The 20336-nt window shown below is 41.7% G+C and overlaps 1 protein-coding gene across 6 annotated transcripts in view; it reads right to left on the bottom strand.

Annotated features, from left to right (window-relative positions):
• Positions 1 to 20336, bottom strand: part of gria3a (glutamate receptor, ionotropic, AMPA 3a) — a 67618-nt gene that overhangs the window by 4113 nt on the left and 43169 nt on the right. For 3 of the 6 annotated variants that reach the window (XR_013078217.1, XM_076749819.1, XM_076749822.1), the window contains exons 9-14: positions 19835 to 19942; positions 17678 to 17884; positions 15936 to 16309; positions 13123 to 13321; positions 6298 to 6545; positions 5451 to 5565 (exon numbers count right to left, since the gene is read on the bottom strand). Coding sequence is in view for 4 of the 6 variants with exons in the window: in XM_076749819.1 (XP_076605934.1) it covers positions 5451 to 5565; positions 6298 to 6545; positions 13123 to 13321; positions 15936 to 16309; positions 17678 to 17884; positions 19835 to 19942 (1251 nt within the window). In the remaining 2 variants the exon portion in view is untranslated. The remainder of the gene's footprint in view (positions 1 to 5450; positions 5566 to 6297; positions 6546 to 13122; positions 13322 to 15935; positions 16310 to 17677; positions 17885 to 19834; positions 19943 to 20336) is intronic. The other 3 variants (XR_013078218.1, XM_076749820.1, XM_076749821.1) reach the window with 1 other exon arrangement.

Genomic DNA, 20336 nt, shown 5'->3' with positions numbered 1-20336 from the left:
CTTTCTTGACTAACAGACAAAACACAGCAGTTCAATTTCACTGACAGTAATTAGAGGCTAATGTCTCACAAAACCTCCCCTTTCAATCATGAAAGCAGTGTGTCCAACATGGTGGGACATCTGTGCCAATCAGGACAGCAGGAATGCAAATTTAGATCCTGCTTCTAAGCTTATGGATCAAGTGATCTTGGGTTATCAGTCTGTCGTTAAGGGTGTTTCTGCAGAATTACCAGGCAGACCAGGTCAAGAAAATGTGCTTGTAAGAGTCAACACTCTTTTCTGAATCAAATCCCGGATGAGGACAGTCACACTTTGGGGTTTTTGTTTTGCAAGACATTACGCTCGGTGTCCTTGACTGACAGATTTCCAGGCTTGTTTCCTATCAGAAAAGAATCAGTGTTTGTAATTCAACATCATCAAATATATTGTATTCACCACTGTGTTCTCTGTACGTCCAATAGAATACAACTCGTGTTTTCTGATTGTTTATAAAAAAGAAAAAAAAAAACCCATTAAGGAGACATGCGTGATGTTAAGTGGACGATGTGCAGTCCTGTTCTCCAGTCAGAGCGCTTTGAAAGGCAAAGTCATGATGACAAACAGCGACTCGGCTGCATGAATTTAAATGCAACGACAAACTGTAACTGACACACAGCGGAGCAGGAAGGACTGAGCGATCTGAACAGGAACTGGCGACCAAAGGGCCGCTGCACGTCACGGATCGATCCTGCACACAGTCATCTGTAATTGTTTTATTTGGACATTGAGGCATTTTGGATGCTTGAGCTGTGTCCTTCTTATGATGCTTTTCAGAGACGCTACGAGGATGAAGTGCACACAAAGAAGGGCGTTTCCAGCAGCTACAAACCACTTTTGATAATAACTGTTTTTAAAACTTATCTCCTTCCATTAGCCTTTAACTAGCTGATACAGACCTGAAACCTTTGTTTTGAACTGCTTTGCTGTATTGCTTTTAAATTGATTTTACACATTCTATGTACTCCACTTTTATCTTAATTTTATTAATATTACCCTGTGGTTTTATTCTCCATCTGATGTTATGCCTTGTCTTTATTTTGATTTTCATCCTTATTCCATCTTCCTTTAACTATTATTATCAGGTGGGTTTTATCCTCCATCTTCTTTTACATTCATTTTTTATCCCTGTTTTTATGTCCACTCTGACTTTTCTATGTGAAGCGCTTGTAAAGCAGTTTGAGCTGCAATTCCTGTATGAAAGGTGTCATACAAATAAAGATGATCAGAATGAAATGTGGCTACAGTCATTGATTCAGTGTCATTCATCTTAATTGTTTTCCTCAGGTTAACCATAGTCACTTAAATATAACTGCAGCATTTCGGGGAGGATGACTTGCCTTTTCTCTTGTTATTATACAAAACACGTCGGCATTTTTTCAGCTCTACAAGAATATACGGTGAATTGCAACAATCTGCTGGTCATCAGCTAAAGACCCAGGCCTCTGACAGTCCACCAGGTGGTGGCCATGGACTATTAAATAACAGACTGGAGTGAGCCATCACAGCTTAGAGACACTACAATATTTCCCTGTATTTTTTCTTATCTGGAAAACCCACATAAAAACAGAACTCCATCCATACACATACACTGTATACATGCTAGGGCCCTACATATACACTGTGATAGTTATCATGGAGACAGATTGTTGATATGTTTGATGTTTGGTTATACTCTGGAGACTTTTATGTGTTTGAAATACCCTGAATTACATTTTGGTCATAAAGGATTTAAATAGTGCAGAGCTAAATGACTGTTAGCCTTACAGAGAAACCAAAGGGCTTCCGAGGTCAAAATAATAATTATAATAATAATAAAAAAAAAGAAAAAACACTTTTTAAAAACTCTCAATGAGGGTAACAGAGAGAAAAGTAAAAACTACATGTTTCCCTTCCTAAGCAGCTTGGGTTTGTAATTATTTTGTCCCAGAGATGTAAAATCATCGCTCTAAGTATTTCTGCGGCGTCTCCTGTCGCAGTGTGCTCTGTGCTGGTGAATAACTCCACCTGACATTTACTGTCAGAGAGAAAATCTGTGTGAGCTGTCCCAAACCTCTGATGTCATGGCAGCTCACAGCGCCACACAGGGTGAACTCACACCTGATTTTACACACATTTACAGAGAGAACGGAGAGCATTTCTGTAACACACAGCTCAAATTAAAGCCAAAACCAAGAGGAACAATAATGCTCTGCCACAGCAGCTACTAACTGAATTTCTGCAGCACCATTTTAGAAATGGATGCAAAAAATTATTCAGTGTAGCAAGAACAAACAAGTCAATTATGAGTTGTAGCAACACTGAAAGTGAACTGTTAGCTGATTGAAGGTCCACAGCTAAAGCCCAAAATCTACAAATTATACTGGGTAGTGAGTCACATACAGTAAAGCTGTGAAGACAGCTTACTATCAGCCTCTGTTCAGTTTTCTGTGCTTCATAGTTTACATAATGTTTGCATAAAAACTGAATAATACAAAAAATAAATGTAAATGTAATGTAATGTTCAGTGCGTAAATCTTAAAGCTATAACATACAGTGAAAATGATGATGAAACAGGGCTTTTCGTGTTCTGGACATTACAAAAATACATATTATTGTCCCACAGTCAGCAGTACGCTGGGTACAACAGATCAGCCTCTGTCCTGTCTGACATGTGCACGTAATGTTCTCCAGGAAGCAGACAAGTATTTATTTGTCATGATCTAAAGTGCCTTGATTCTCTTGAGCATTAAAGCTCCTCAGAGTCAGAGTTTAAAAACCTGCCCTGGTTAAACACTATGAGGCATGATTTTAGTTTTTTCTCAGGCTGGTTGTGGCCAGCATCTCAAATTTTAATCACATTTTGTGTCGAAACGATGAACGAGAAGAGTGTGAATCCAATCCGCTGATTAAGCACAGAGGGTGGACAGAATATCATGAACACCTGTGCAGTCTGCTGCAATGCAGTTTGTTCAGTTTAATCATTAATAATGTTTATTTTTCATTGAGACTGTGTCAAAGAAGTATGGATTCACCTCTACTGTCATTTCAGTTTTACTAGTCTAAGTTGTTGCAGTATTGCCTTGCATCCTATGGGACCTGTAAGCTTCACAAAGGGAGCGTTTATTGCTGTATTGGATTTGATACGTCGTGCAGGTGTTTCTTTTATTGTGTCCACACCCTGCACCTGTTCTGTGTCAGGGTGTAAGGGTCAACTTAACCTCTGCTCCCTCTGATTTAAGCCACATCAGAACTTAACCCTTCAGTCTGTCTGCAAAACAAGAAAACAGCATCTGAAAACACTCATGAGCAAACAAAATCACCCATGCACAACACCGACTCTCATGGCCAAATGAAGACTTAAACCACATGCTGTATGATGTCAAATTAAAGAAACATCATACAGTATAAACTATAAATTACCCACAAGGATGAACATGTTTGAAATCACCCAGTTTTGCTTGGTTTTAGTATGTATGAAATAAAATCATTCAAACATCTCTATTGAAGTTACTATACTGGATATAAATATAAGCTGGCCAGTGATAATATTTCATTGATTTCACATTAAGTCATATTTTCTCAGTGGTAGTTACATACAATATATTTCCATCTCACTGTTAAATTACCCACACATGCATTTCTGAAAGTGAAATCAGGACAAAGAAACATGGCAGTCAGATCACGTCCCACTGATCATCTACTCTATTTCTAACTCTTTTTCTAGGGATCGAGGCAAATTGCCAGCGAGAGGAGACGGCTTCTTTGTGTTATCCCAACACTAGTATCCATATCCTGCTCACTCAGGAATGGATGACTCCAGTCAATAACAGCAAAGATTGCCTTGTCTCTTCTCTTGCAATTTGCCAAGTGTACTGTGGTCATGGTGCAAGCTGAAGAGCAGAGGCAGAGATGGATCCACAGTCGGGCTGTTACTGCGCCCTGGCGTCTGAAACACAAGATCAGGGGCCTCATTTATAGAAAGATTGTACGACAGATTTGATTGAAAAAAAAAAAAAAAAGTCCTCATCCGTGCCAATATTTTTCAGACGATGTGGAAAAAGGTTGCAGCTCTTCTGCAGAGCTGAGCCTGATGTGCACGGCTCTGAAATAGTAGAGTAAGGATAGATTATATGCACACAGAGTGAAAAAGCAAGACAGGCTTACGGCAATTATCAGCTAAGCTCTTCTGTAGTTTGATTTCTTTGTTTTCACACGACATTTAAAGTGAGGCTATGTGACTTTTGGAAGAAGAAATAATACAATCTTCCTCTTACAAATGAAAGGTTTAATTCATAAGCAATAAATATGAGGTCTGCTCCAGTGTTCAGTTTGCTGCCACAGCCTCACTTGGTGGTTTATGACCAGTGGCTAATGGTGGCTAATGGTACCTAATTGTTCACTGACCTCATGACTCTTCTCTACTTGTGCTACTATTACTACTATTACAAAGAGACAATAATAATAATTAATATGAATTTAAAAAAGAAGTCATCACACAGAAAATGCAACATGCCGGAGTCCTGTACTTACCACATCAGCCCACTAGTGGCCGCTGTTTAGCAAAAGTTGCATAGTCTCACTTTAAGGTCTGAACACATCCTTGCTCAGTCACTGCTACGTGCGCATCAGCTTTATGCACACAATGAAAAAAAACGATCTTAGTACAAATGTGAGATTCAAATCAAATCCTCTCGTACAAATGGGGCCCCTGGTCATATCTTACACTCTACTACTGCAGGGTTTACCAGGTCAGGGTGGCCATGGATAGACTTTGACTAGCCTTGGATCAAGACCAACCAAAGGTTTCTGTAAGTCTTACGCTGGATTTCGGTGAGAGGATGTTGGACAAAAAAGTTTGGACCGTTAGTTGTCACTCTGTCATTAGAATTCTCACGTTTGCCTGCGATGCTTAGTCCCCTCAAGACAACGCTGTTCCCCGTGCCTGCCCTAACGCCCAGGCGGCAGATTGGAGAGTGCTCACATTGTTCAACTTGGAGGTACTGATCGAGACTAGAGCTTCGCTTTAATCCTGCTGGCATTAGGCTGAATGCCACATATGAAGATTCAGAGCTTTCATGTTGGCCTGTAGATATAAAAAAACAGAGGCAAAGATTCCGCCTTTCATAACTACAGGTCAAAAACATAGAAACAACTACTCTGTCACAAATACAATACCAAACACTTAATCATCAGTTTTCAGATCTCCAGACTACTCCCGCACTTTGGTTTATCTCACATGTTTGGGCTTTTTTCTCCTCCATTAGCCAAGTAAAGGGTTCCCAGTTGATCACATCTGCACGATATAAACCAAATATTCAGTTATATTTAACTGTAACTTCAGATATTTAGGCCCAAAAGACTACAGTCAGTGACGACAGCCTTGCCGATTACTCTGTTCTAGGATACCCGACTTTGGTGACATTGAGGCTGACCTTAGAGTCACCTCCCCCGCTGCCGCACTCTCCCTTGTCGTACCACCATTTGTTTTTCAATTTGTCCAAGAGGCCTTGCTCATTCAGTTTTAACACTGCCAGGTTAACAGCATTTCTTGAAACGATAAAACATAACTTGTAAGAAAATGAACAGGTCCGTGAGAAATCTAATATAGAATATTAGTAAAAAATAGTGATAAATATCAATGGTTCATAAGGGGAGCACGGAAGGGACAAATTGGTAAAGAATTTCACTGGTGTGGAAGGGTAAGAAGCATTTTTACAGCAAAGAAAATGTTAAATATTAGAGAGGTGGCATGGAGGGTTACATTGCTTGTAACTGAAGTGTGCGGGATGGGGACATTCTGTCATTGAACTAGAAATAAGAACATCCAGCATGCAGCTTAACATTCATCACAACTGACAGACCAGCAGTTTAACTAGCAAAAGAGACATATTTCAGAGTTGAATTAGAAGCAATGCAAAAGGGCACCACAGAGACCAGGAAGGAGGAGAGGCTGAAGGGAAGAGCAAAACAAACAAGGTCGGGGAGGGTGACAGTGCACATCGACATTCAGATGGATTCACTGAGAGGGGACTGATATACCGTTAACCTTAGTAGAAAGAAGAAAGTAACAGAGACACAAACCAGATACACAGGACAGAACAGAAAATGGCTGAACGTGTTGATTCAAATGATAATACTGTTCATTCATTGATGCACTTGGAAAAAAAAGAAGAATTAAGGAGTGAAGAAGAAGAAGAAGAAGAGAATGGCAAAAGGAGACATCAGGGTAGGTGGAATACTATAACAACATGGAGGATATTGTTATATTATCCCACCCACCTTAATGCAGAGCCTTTCGGTGTGGCCACACCATAGCCCTTAGAGTCGAGGTTGCCGCCCACTTTCATGGTGTCGCATGGCTTCCGCTGCTCTATGTACTCGTTCATAGTCGACTCGAGAAGAAAGGCGAACTTTCCCTTTGACTTTCGTACCCGGGAAACCCCGTCTGGTGTTGTCTTGGCAAAGACTGAGGGCTCAGCTGATTTCATGTATGACCACATTTTCTCATAAACTGCTATTTTGGAGCGCTGCATTTGAGGACACACAGAGAGAAGACAGAAACAGTTCAGTTATGCACTTCATAAAACATTCACAATGAGCTGCTGTGGGTTTGAGTAAAAGGAAAAGTTTGACATTTTGGGAAAGGATCGATATCACTGTCATGTCAGTGTGGGGCTGGACTGTGTGACAGTTACTCGATCCGTGACTGCAAATAAACTACAATACCCTCCAGCCAATATCTCACCACTATAACACAATATAACACTCTATTTTGGAATAAATAGCTGCTAAATCAACAATTATTCCTGCCATAAAATGAATAAGCAAGGCTCAGACAGCTTCTACGGAGAATTCATAGTAAATCACTGATAAGTCCGGCATCTCTTCTGTTTCTCCAAACTGAGTTGGTGGTTCTAGAATCTTTTTTCATTTCTATGTTTTGTTTGGTTTTCCCAGAATTTTCACAAGGGATGAATGAAATCAAATATAAATCAAGGATTAGAAAAAAATGAAAGCTCCCCTGTTCTCCCCCCCCAAGAACCCTCTAGACTACTCTCTCTCCAGCAGAGAGGAAAATATCTTTTCAGAAGCGTAAAGACTGGAGGTTCAGAAGCATGGCCTGTAAAGCTCTCTAATTAACGCGTTATATCTCATTAGTTCGATCCATGCTCAAACAGAAACACAGTCTTTATGCTAAGCTAATGCACTTCCTGCTCCAGCCCCATACTTAATGCACAGACATGAGAGTGGTGTCAATCTTCTCATCTACCTCACTGCGAGGACGTGAACGAGCATTTTTTCCAAAATGTTGAACTGAACCTTTAAAGCGTCACACAGAACCTAACTGCTGTACTTCCTGGCCACGTCCCAGCCCATGATATCACATCAGCGTCACAGACTGAGGCGTGGTCAGAAGTGCAACACGCTTAAACATTTCAACACACAGAGCGCAGCGGACCGCTGGATTGGCTGGATTGGCTGGATTTACCCTTTACATGTAAACAGTGCAGCGGAGGTAGTGGGCTTTTTGCCAGCAGCCTGAAGTCTGACAATCTGGCAGCTCAGCAGAAGCTAAACGCAGACCGTGTTTGGTATCAATACGAACAGACAGAAGTGACCTCCTCCTCCTCCTCAGTTTGCGCCCCCACCAGCAGGTCACAGCTGGAGTCACGATCATCATGGTTTCATCTTTAGTTACATCAAATCAGCCCTTCCACACATCCACACTGTCATCAGTCCACCTGACTGTAGTGCTTCGTATGGCTACACCACACCAGCGTGTACTCATGTTAAGTCAATAATGCAGCCAAAAGCTCCTTTTCTACACCGGCTGCCTGCTGCAGTCTTCAGTCAGCTGAGGAGGTTTTAGAGGTCATGTCAGGGTGACAAGATGTTACTCAAGGTTCAGTCAGATTTTGTTTTTTGGCATTTTGATATATTTAATAAGCAAACATTATGTTGAGATTGTTGTTCTTGAATAGGTTAAATGTTAGCTATATATGATATATATGTAATGTATGTGTTATATTATGGTAAAGCAACAGAAAGAGAAAAGGGTGGAAGGAAGTTTGAAGAAGATGCAAACTAGCTGTGATTTGCATTATTCAAAGGAATATACAGAATATTATCTATGTGTATATTCTTGGTAGTTACGTTTTTTTAATCTTACATAAGTTGTTCTAATTATGTTACATGTTATTGTCTTTTTTGAGATTAAGTAAACTTCACTTTACTTAAGAGATGCATTTTGAGATTTGCAATCCCATCAGTCCGCCTGCACTTTCAGCATCTTCTGTCAAAAGCTACAGAAAACACAGATAAAGAAACCACACGACATCTGCTCGTTCTTCTTTTCATGTTGTTCTTGTTCTTTGTGAGCCGAGCCACATGCCTGATTATCTCCGCCAATCCCAAATCCCCAAAAACAACTTCTACAATGGAGCACATCTTTTTTTGTTGTTGTTGTGAAGCTGCACACTGATTGTCTTCATCATTTTACTTACAGTATCCACATGGCTTCCAAACATCTTTTGAAAAGGTGATCATTTTTTCCTTCCATTTGATATTCCACATTAACATAAACCCAAGCAGTTCCAACTGTGTTAAAATATGAATGATCAGGCAGCTCTTATTGCATAGTCATGATATTCATGAATCCACATGACAATAAGCCAGACACCAGCTGAAACAGTTTGTGCTATTTGTTGCTTGACAGTGTGTTTGACTCCCTCTGCAATGGCACTGCGTCTTAACACGTTTGACCTGCTTACTACGAGACTGACGTCTTCACCTCTGTGGCCCGGTCAGCTGCCAGCTGGAGCAGCTACAGACATGCACAGCACAGCCCTGCTCTGACACTCAGTACGCTGCTAAAAATGGCCAGCGAGAGGCTGATCGCCGGCCACCGGGGAGCTGGAGTACACAGCTGTCTACAATAGAGGGAAGAAATAGAGAAGCTGCATTAAACTGGGCTAACGTGACCTTCTGCTGAGCGCTGTGAGGGAGGAGGCGCCTCAGAGGAAACTTTGGGTTGAAACTTTTCATATCTCTACACGTCTTCACGGGGCTGCTCGTCAGGTTTGTGATTAGGGTCGTGAGAGAGAGGTTCATAATCGCTCTGGCAATCTGCCATCAGGACTCAAGAAAATCAGATCTATGTGACTTTTTTAGGATTTATATGACATTTTATTTCATTTTATAATCTATTGATGGCTGAACACGTCTCTCATTTGTGCACACGTCATAGTTTTATCTGGAAATGATGTTGTATGATGTATTGTATGTATTTACTTCCTTAAGTATTTGATGTAGAGGAATCAAGTCTGCGTGACTGGTTTAATCCAGCTTGCATGTTCATTTGTGTGAGTCAGTCCCACATCACATCGGGTAGGTAAAAGTAAAGAAAAGCATCAGAGTGAATTGACAAACTATGTCGGCTCGGCGGTGTGTACAGCAGTGTTGTGTAAATAATTCACTGGAGATGTAATGGATTGTGGGCTCAGGCTAGTAAGTGAATCATTCTTGACATATGCACGATTTCAGTTCAGCTGAGTGTTCATGTAAACACTCTTAACATGACAATAATAGCTGATGACAGGCCTGACCAGAGTGTGAAAACAGCCTTTCTTTTCCAGGTTAGATGAAGATGCATGCTTGTCAGGAGCAGGTCGCTAGGCCTGTGTTGATACCTGTAAAACTCCTCCTGCTGTCAGAGTCACACCTCTCCAACAAATTATCCAATAAATTCAATTTAATCAATAGCAACTGACCACAGCAGACTTTAAACTGACAAACAGGTCATATCCTCTGGCCTCTGCCATCCATTCTGGAAATAAACTGGTCTAAACTCAAATTCTTCCAGCTACCAGTTCATCCGTCGGCTGCTGACTGAAGGGCTGAGAGTGATTCACGGCCCTCTGTGTACATCCGTCACGCTGTCATCTCGAGAACAGAGACGACAGGACAAACAAAGCATGTGCAATCGTATTTTTATCTGCACGTAGGTCTTAGTAACATGCATGAAGTACATCATCGAATCTCATTCACTGTATGTCCTCGATCAGATCAAACAAATTGAGGTAGCTAAATAACAGCGTGGCACCGCTGTGATTTAAGTGAAAACGATCCCTAACACACTGTCATTTTGTAATAGAAAGTAACCAAACAGCACCGCATACAGCTTCAAACTACCTCTCTTTTCTCTCTAGAGCCAGGAGACAATTAGCTTAGCATAGCATAAAGACTGGAAGCAGGGGGAACAAATAGCCTGGCTCTGTCCAAATCTGCCTATGAACACCTCTAAAGCTCACTCATGAACTTCTGTATCTTTTTGTTTTAATCTGTACAAAAACTGAACATATATCATCATATATAGATATAACATGTTAATTAGTCATTGCTTCTAGTCTCCATCTACTTGATCTAACACTCTAAATCTCTGAAAACCACAACAAAATACAAGTGAGCGTCTGAAAAGTGACCCTGTTAGTTGTCATCATATATCATGCACATTGAGGAGGCTGTATGATCTGGATTATATGATGGTCCTTCTTTGAAGTTCACTGTAGAGGGTATTTACAGCTCTTATTAATCATTAGCTTTGAATCACCACATTTCAGCAACCGTCACTCAGAACGGCTCCTCTGTGCTGACATTTCCAGTTTGGGGGAAGAAAAGCAGAATATTTGTCAGTCAGGATGAAGTCACCACACGCCTGTCAATTATCTCCTAAGGAGCACCTTTGACAAATCACAGCCTGCCAAGTATTATCTTGGTGCTTATGGAGCCGTTTTCAATGTGATGATTCATCAGGAAGTCTCAGAAATAATCAATTTGATATATTTGGTGAATTTCTCTTTTTCTTCCATCCATCCATCCAGCAGAAGTGTCAAATGAGTATTTTAGGGCACATATATATGCCCATCTCTGACAATCTCTTCTGTGTTTACTCCATCATGCCTTTGATAATCTTGAGTTAATAAGAAAAGTCTGCTGAGGACTTATTGCTCACCTTGTCGCATAATGATCTCATTTTCATCTTGAGGGTGAACATAGGGGTATTTGAACAAAGTAAAACTGGCAAACAACACAGCTCCAACAAGCTTTGGTGTCCTGTTTCATATCACGTCTGTTGTCCGTCCCTGCAGTCATAACAGAGTGTCTCCTACAAGTCTGCCGTGAATTAAATCTATCTCAGTCAGTGTTAACCAGCTCCTTGAATTCCACTGCAGTCTCTTCCTTTTGTCCACATGCAGACGTTTAGCAGATTGCCATCTTCTATGCTAAATAAAATCCGGCCTGATCAGTTTTCATATGTCTAAGTAATATTTTAAAGCACTGCAGTGCAGGAGACAGCCAGTTACAGATGACCTCCTCCACACTGATCATGGTGATTGCTCCATTTCAATGCTTTTAGACCTCAGTTCAGCTTGGCACAGCAGACGACACCATTCTGCTCCAGCGGCATTATAAAGGAGTCGGGTCACAGAAACATTACAAACGGCTCCGCTCGGTCACGCTCCTGCAAAATCATTCCTCTCCACGCACAAACAAGAATAAGAATATTTCATCCCAGAGGTGAAAATATTGTCCCCTTGTCTCTTGGGAACTATGCGTGCTTTTATTTGATTATGCTCGGAGAGACCCTGTCCTCTGCTGCCAGCAGCGAGTGTAAAATGGAGCAGATAGCTGAGCCTAACAGACAGAAACATGCTGTTCTACCCTTACTGTATTTCAACATATTTACACAAGCTGTCTGTAAATCTCCGAAGAGATTGTATGATGCGATTTTAAAACTCTGTGTGGACTGAGGCTGAAACCAACACACTGCTCTCCCTCCCAAATCTAAGTCTGGGGTTTGTATTTATCAAATGTCTCAGACTCACTCGGAGCAATCACACCAAGAGACCAAGGAGGACTAAAAATAGACGCAGCTGAAAGCCGGACATTGGATGTGAATGACATTTCCATTTCCGAGGAACGGGACGTGGTCTTTGAGATTGAAGTTTTGTGACAGAAGCCCACAAATTGGAATTATAATGGCATATTGTAGTTCTTCTTGAAAGTTTTTTCTTTTTCTCATGTTTCAGGCACATAGACAGAAGAGGGCTGATAATCAGACTGAACTGTCGGTTCATTTCACCTCGTTCTCTATGAATCGCTGAACAAATCCGACGTGGGCGGCCATTCAGAGGCTAATGCAGAGCTACATGCTCACAATCTGAGGCAGAGTTTCAGAAATCGATACATATGTTTGAAAAATGATTTCCTTACTGAAAGACCTTCAGGCTCACACAATCTGTCACCTGCTTCTCTTAACGGCCAACATGAAGTGACTGAATTATGAGAGTTTTTAAGACTTCTCTGTTTTTTTTATTATCTGCGCACTCTTGATGAGAGTACTTTTGCTTGGGCAGCACTGTCGAGTAGTAGAGACAGAAATTAATCTCTATATTAGTGAAGGTGCAGTGACGCTAATCAAAGTTTTGTGGCTCTACTGATAGTCAGACGAGGGACTATAATTGTCCCAGCCGCAGAGCAGAATTGCTCCTGTTGCCAGAAAGTGTCGAGCTGGGAAAAAAAAACCTTGATTGTGATGGAGAGAACCAAAGTTAATGTTGTGGACAAAATGGATTTGCAACCAGGCTGGTAACAGGCGTCCCCTCCTCATCCTAATACCATCATTTGGTTTTGGGATGTTCTGCTCTGACACTTGAAAAATTGAGCCCATCTTTGCCATCCATCCCAAAGCAATGTCCTTTAAATCACTTTACAAAACAAATGGGCACAATTTTCTTTTATCTGTTTGCTCCTTTAGTAATACCTTAATATAAAACACTGTGTATCACTGTTTCATGATGTACTGAATTAATCATGTGTAGCTGTAGTGTTAGTAATTTGGAAGTGCTGTATCAGGGAAAAATACAATTCTAGACAATCTATTATTGATTATTCATTCGATTTATTACCTGGCACGTAATAAATCAAACCCTGCTGCAAAGCTCCAGAGACTTCTTCAGCTCTGGGCCAACATTAACAAGTGTTGGAGCTACTCTTGTTATACAGTGCAGTGACAGCATGGATGACGGCCAGCTGAGAACTCACCCTAAAGAACTCCTTAGTGGAGCCTGAGTCTAACGTCCCATAGGCGATCTCTGTCTGCTTGGCCAGGTCCTCGGCGCTCTCGATCGGAGAGACCATCCTCTCCACGGTGAGGAAGGCGGCCAGGTTAGCCGTGTAGGAGGAGATGATGATGAGGGTGAAGAACCACCACACTCCTCCGACGATACGCCCCGACAGAGACCTGAGAGGAGGACACAGAGCAGACAGAGAGGCATGAGAGCGGCAGGCTCCAATCGACACAGGCTGGGGAAGAAGGATCATTTTCCACCATGTCTCCTGTGTTTGGCACCTTATCAGCTCAGCGCTTTATCTCAGACCTCGCTCTTTAATTTGAAGAATTTTACCCTTATTTTAAGAAATTGTCCAGTTAGCCCATTAAGTCATGAGAAGTGCAATATTATCTGAATGTCCCTTGTGCTCCACCCTAACTTGCATAATTTCATTTAAATGAACTACCATAAAGTCAATGTAGCTGCTTTTACAGCTGATTAATTCTTTGAAAGTAATAATAAGCCTCGTTAACTCAATAGAACTGTATCCACATTTAGTTTTGGAGCTAATTCAGGTGAGCAACCATCCCAGGTAGCCAAAAATGCTCAGCCCAACAGCAGCCTAAACCCAGCAGTCTGCAAAATCATGCCAGACCTGTGATGAGCGCTGCAATCTGTCCAAGGTTACTTGGGTTGATTCCAGGGTCTACACCGGCTCAAAGTTGAGCCTGAGCACTACTAGCGTGTGTGTATCGTGTGTGTTTTTATCATATGTTAGGACACTTGATCTTCTTCCTCTGTTGTAAAAATGTTACGCTCTCCCTCACAAATTTAGACCAGAGAGGACAGAACAAGTCTGAAGTAAAAGCACAGTGAGTCTGCTGCTAAAGTCAGGCTGTGATGAGCCAAACCGCTCCATCACACAGATACTCCCATCCTGCTCACTGGTCCTGAACCAATTCTTCACACTTTCCACATCAGCGTGAAGGCTCCGACTTTAAATCGCTGCCTAGCAGTGCAACTCTGGGTTCATATATTCAAATTTGACTATTCTCTCTGGTGCCATCCCCAACTTCTACAGTCACACACACATTCCACTGAATGCGCCGCTCTCAGATGAACCCACATTTCTCATTTCAAACGAGGATCCATTTGCACCGCATCACTGCATTGCAGATGTACTGCTCTGGATTTCTCCTAATATATTGTTTCATCACTCATCTATGTATTTATGCTATCATGGCACCTTCAAGGCATAAATATTTTGTTTGTCCTTCAGAGTTGCAATCAAAGCCTACAGTGTCCTATGGCTCCATCATCAAAGCTTCAGACAGGTTGTTACTCTGAGCAGACTTTATTTGGAAGAAAAAAAAAAAAAAAACGTATCTGTAAATGGTTTATAATTGGGATAATTATCAGGAATGATGATTAAGGTCAATGATGATTCTTGAGTTGAGGCAAAGTTTTAGTCTATCATTGCTGGGAATACATTTCTGCGTCTTTTGACTGAAGTGACCTGGAAGCTGCTGGTCTATGTCAGGCCTATGTGCCAAGTTAAAAACTTGCAAATTCCAGCTTTCCACAGGCTGCTTCCTCTGTTCTTCATACAGTAGTATTAACTCAAGTTAAGCTCAACCATAGACCTGGTATCTGAGCTTATATTAAGCCTGCACTATCAAAACTGCAGCTATCATCCATCTCAATCAAACAACTTACCATGCCCACATCCCGCCGAGCACATGGGAACCCACAGTGACTGATCATTCACCAGCTCTCATTCAGAAACTACACTGTCATCCAACTATAGTTACATGAAGAATTGAGGAAATTAAAAGCATTCATTTGTCTTCACTCTTCAGATTTTTTTTGTCATGATTTCTCTTGTTAAATGATGGGGTGTATTTTTAGCATTGTTAGTTAAGGTGTGCATTTTTAGACACAATCTTTTACTTTTATTTTGTCCCTATCCATCAGATGTTTCTTCTTCATGAATACCAATAATCAAAGGGTTGCTCTCTGTGGAAAGAAAAAACCTTAAAGAAGGCTAAATGTCCCAATATATATATATATATATATATATATATATATATATATAAAAACACATTTCTCCAGCAGCACATCTTTAATCACTCCAATCACTGTCTAATCCAAATCTATGAAAACCTCTCCTTGAATATTCTCTCATTGCTCTTGAACTTCTTCTCTACAATCTTCTTAAGTCCCAGAAGAAAGGATGACAGAGGCAAGAATCCTCGAAGAAGAGGTCAGGGACACCACAGCGGTGATGCGTAGAAAGATGGATGGATGAATACAGGGGATGGCTGGATGGCCGTTGTATTGGGAAAATTCGTAATGCAGTTAAGGTGCTGATGATGGTTTTCCCGTACAAAACACATTATATGCACCAAGTTGATGACCGTAAAATGGAACATGCAGCAAAAACACGGTAGCCCTCCAAGAGTCATGAAGAAGTCAAGCAGCTACTCTGAATGAAATGTAATGACCCCTGTGCATTTTACAGCCCTCAGCATGGTGGATATAAGTTATTTTGTGGATGCAAAGCATCGCTGCCGGCATGCAGTTTTGAAACAAATGGATGCACAGCGGAGTGAGGTTTCAGAGAAAGAGAGGGCAGGAAGGTAAGGTGAAGTGAAGCATGAGGTGAGGTGGACAGCAGCAAAACTACAGCTCAAAATAACCTATATGCACCATGGCAGGGTGGAGATGTATGTATATGGGACTATAAAATGCAGAGAGACAACGAGGACAACTGAGAGGTGACGGAGAGTGAACACAACAACCAACCTTGGTGAGATATCGCATCCTTGCTGCATGAAGGCACCCAGGGAGAACCACAGGCTATTAAAAATCCCAAAGTCGTTTGGAGGGTCTGGGGGGCTCTGAGGGTCTTTGACCTCATCGTTCTCGTCCAGATGCCACTCATAAGGGCTGAAGCGGCTCACCAGGAAGAGCACCACACTCACACCGATATAGGCAAAAACTATACACATCCAAATCTCATAGGCCAGTGGGTCCAGGAAGGAAAACACCCCAGGCTTGGACTTTTGAGGCTTCTTAATCATAATGGAGATGCCCAAGCTCATAAAGGGCTTAGAGAAGTCTATCACTTCTTCCCGAACCAACGTTATAGTTAGAGGAGCCACGGCTATGTCAGCTCTCTGTGAAAATGGAAACAGGCACACTGGGAGTTAGTGTTACAGAGCAAATAACCAACCAAAGTGTTAAATATTGATTTAATAAAGGAAACACTGATGAACGCAAACGTGTCTTATAATGACATATACATGGCCAGGCACTCAGCTTAAAAGTGAATTCATGGAGAACAGATTGGACATGGTGAAATGCTTAGAATATACCGAAGAGCAGACCTCTAATAACGCCTGCGAGAGGGGAACCTGCCATTTGAAAATGAGTCACTCAGCATTTGTGTTGGCTAATGTCTTTGTCTCGATCCAAATCTCCTCCATGAATCAAGCAGAGGGTTGGAAGACAGAGGTGGAGGAGCTTATGTAAGCAGTCTATGAAATGTGAATCCGCCTTGTTAAATTCACCTCCATCAGATCCTCTGCGGCGCCTGACAGCCTCATCAATTAGTATCCCACTGTAGTGACAAACGCTCGCAGTGAGACACTCTGAGGGGAGAGTGGCGTCGTAACTAAAACTACGGAAATATCTAACACGAAGGAATCATGTCTTAGATAAAGTCAGGAGGAGGTCTCAGCCAAAAATGGTAGGTCATTCAGCGTTGATGCAGAAATATAGCCGAGGCCTTATTATGGCCATTTCTGGGTGGGGGGGGGGGTCATCTCTTTCTGTATGAAGCTGCTGATATGGGAGAGTTGCAGGAGAGCAGCGCGGCCTGTAAAACAGTCTGCAGAAACCACAGGTCTCAAACTGAGAAGCCTCCTCTGAAACACTGTTTGCATGCAGATTTTCTTACGTTGCAGTCTGCCGTGTGTGAGATTCGTAGCATTATTCATTCAGCAACAGAGGCCTCATAAAAGATGCAAATCATCTTGTTAAAGCCACTTCAAGTGCGAAGGAGCCACGAGATGCATGATAAAACCGGTCCCTGCGACCTCACGGCGGAAGAAGGGATTTCCAAAACTCACTCAGCCCACCTTGACCACAAGTGCAACATATTTTTTTAAAATGGATCTTTTCCACGTGACTGACTATCCGCATTATCTTTGAATTATGTGCTGCAACATGATGGCTGCACTGGGGTATTACTGTATGGACGCTTCTTCACTAGCTGCTGCCATCTTTACAGCTTCATCCTCTGCTGATCCTGGCATGCAGCAATTCACTCCAGCGGAGTAACAACCACTACAATCTTGCATCATATGTGTTTGGTTTGAAAATGGACTGAGTGAGTTTCATAAAAACCTCTCTTCTCTATGAATGTACTTCAAGACATTTACTATGCTTTACAACAATCTGAACAAATGTGAGGGTCACATGATAAGAGACGAACACTTAACCCCCTTCCCCCTTATGAGCAACACAGGCGGACTGACACTTACCCCATAAACCAGTTCACCCACCATCCCGTTCCACGTCTTGGTCTCTGGATCTCTGGCTCCGTACTTCCCATCCGGAACTATTGACAGCTTATATCTTATCCCCACATGTTTTGCAATTTCAGAAGCTAAATCGACACAGTAGCCTTCATATCTGTCATTCCCATCCATCTGCATATAGTTTTTCTTGTACATCACATATGGAGCTTCCTGTTAATTAGACATAATTTTGAGTACATTGTCAAGACAGCACACATCAACAGTGGCCGGACCTCATGGGTCACACAAGGCCTTAATTGGTATTGAAGCATGCACGCATGCCAGGGTGACACACCAACAGACGTGGGGTGAAAACAAAAAACACAAACAGAGCAGAGGGAAAAAAGATCTACACAGCATCAGTTACAGGCATGTTATCGGGGGACAGACTAAAAAAGCGGGCCGCTGCAGGAGTAAAGAGGCCAACTGGGCCGAGCAGGGGGAGTTAAGCATCTGACACATATAAAGGAGGCAAAGCAGGATGCCGGGACTCCCTCATGCTAACCTCATCCACAATCTAAATATGTGGAAATGGGCGATAGGCAGGGGTTGCATGTGCTTTGCATCAGCATGGCACGAGGAGGAGGACAAGCTGAATGGAGCACTTTTTCCAGTTCATAAAGTAAACGTCAGCGACAGCAGGGAGATAAAAGACATCAAACACATGGCGTTTAATCGTCAAACAAATACTAAGCGCAACAACGGCTGAGCCACATCAGAAGAGTCGTTGTATGACCAAATCAAGTGGATAATGGTTCAATTTTCTTTTCTTTCGTTACCATCATGACAATAAAATAATCTGCTTGTTGTCTTGATTATATTGCTTGGCTATTCCACATCACGTCTGTGCCTTGTATTTCAATAAAATCTCATGTAATTCCTCCAAAAAGTAAAACATGTTCGCCATCAAACCTCCTTTAGATGACCGAATGTCACCTGGGGGATATTCAACAATGGTGATTTACTTTGTCATACGGCATGAACATGTTTTTCAGAGGTTGTTTGACTTACATTAGAAGTCATCTTCAGAGGGGACTTTCACGTGATGCTTTCACAGAATCCAGCAGTTTGACTCCGGTGATGTTTGAACTAGTCCTTCTTTACCTTCTCTTCCATTCTGCAGTCATGTACAATGTTATACGAGACAAAATGAAAGCGTCGCATCCCTATGATAACAGGATGACCTTTCATTAAATGTGAGATCAAATATGATATTCTAAAGTTATGGAATGTAAGAAAAGCAACATGACATGGCTGTGATGTATCTGAAATAATAGTCGTCTTTACTCAAACCAAAGGCATGCCTGGCAGTGAGAAAATAATGTGATGACACTACTCTTCTTGTCTCCCTTCCTCACTCTGGATAGTGTTGTATTTCCTGTCTGGTCATGAGGATAATGAGTTTCTAGACACTGAGATGAGAATGTGTGACCATTACATTCTGAATTTGCCTAAGATGAAAACACAATAGGCAAAGTCAGAAGGAGCGAGAGGCCATGGTTTTAAATGTAAGATAAGGCGTACCTTATCTTACATTTAAAAATGGCTGATGATGATTAATCTGCGATCACTGTCTGCAACTGGTCTAACTAGCACACTGAGCCTCATGTACTGGGAGCACTGGTTTTAGAGATACTTACATTACAATTCAGTGCCAAAGTGAATTTGAACAGAGGGATAAACAGCCAAAGGTTGCAGCCTTCGGTTGTTTATGGCCTCCTGATGCGCAGATCATTTCATGTCTCCAGTGAGACACAGCTGATTTGCCCCAGCGTCACTGACACTTTACTTAATGAGAGGGAAACATTTTTACTTACGTATGCACTCAATGTGAATACGATGGTGTCTATCTCTATAGTTATCATTACCAAAGCCGTTATTGTGATGTCACTACTACAACAGCCCACTGTAATATAAAAAAACCAAAATGCTTTGGCACCCACACGGATACAGTTGAAACACTCTTTGTGAATCGACTGTTTCAACATGTAGTGAGTGGATGGAAAGCAACTCAAAATAAAATAATTCTACCCTCCCAGGACAGATTGCAACAATGGACACCTTGACCTTGAATGGCAGAAATCTTAAGGTGAAACACTTAAAACCTGCTTGAGAGTGTACCATAATAGTAGTGACCACAATTGTTCGGTTTTCCACAGAAGAGGACTCGTTGGTGACCTGCTGATCCATAATATATACAAATTTTTCGTATTCATTCCAGTAGCCGATCTGAAAATGACACAAAGGTTGGCAGTTATTACAAGAAGCAGAAAGACATTTTTACAGCAGAGCCTCTAAGTCCGTGCAAAGTGGTCGGCTCTATCGGCAAAGCAGGAGACAGTGTTGGTTTTGCCTGATGTACGATTTTATAAAAAGCCTGTAGTGGTGCTTCTCACTTCACCTGGGCTACACTTCAGCGGAGTAGGCGTAAGCTATTCCGGGCTCTGCAAATGTTCTCTTACATAACAAGAAAGCAGCACCAACAGAGCCTTCGAAGACTGACAAAATTAATACCAGCAAGACAAACCTAATATTCGAAATGTGCCTTATCTAGCCAGTGCAGTAGGTTGTTCTACTTTTCTATTAATACTACACATAGCACACACAGTATAATCTAACACAA

The sequence above is a fragment of the Chaetodon auriga genome, chromosome 15 (assembly GCF_051107435.1).
Source record: "Chaetodon auriga isolate fChaAug3 chromosome 15, fChaAug3.hap1, whole genome shotgun sequence".
Lineage (NCBI taxonomy): Eukaryota > Metazoa > Chordata > Actinopteri > Chaetodontiformes > Chaetodontidae > Chaetodon > Chaetodon auriga.
This window is presented reverse-complemented; position numbering and strand designations above follow the sequence as displayed.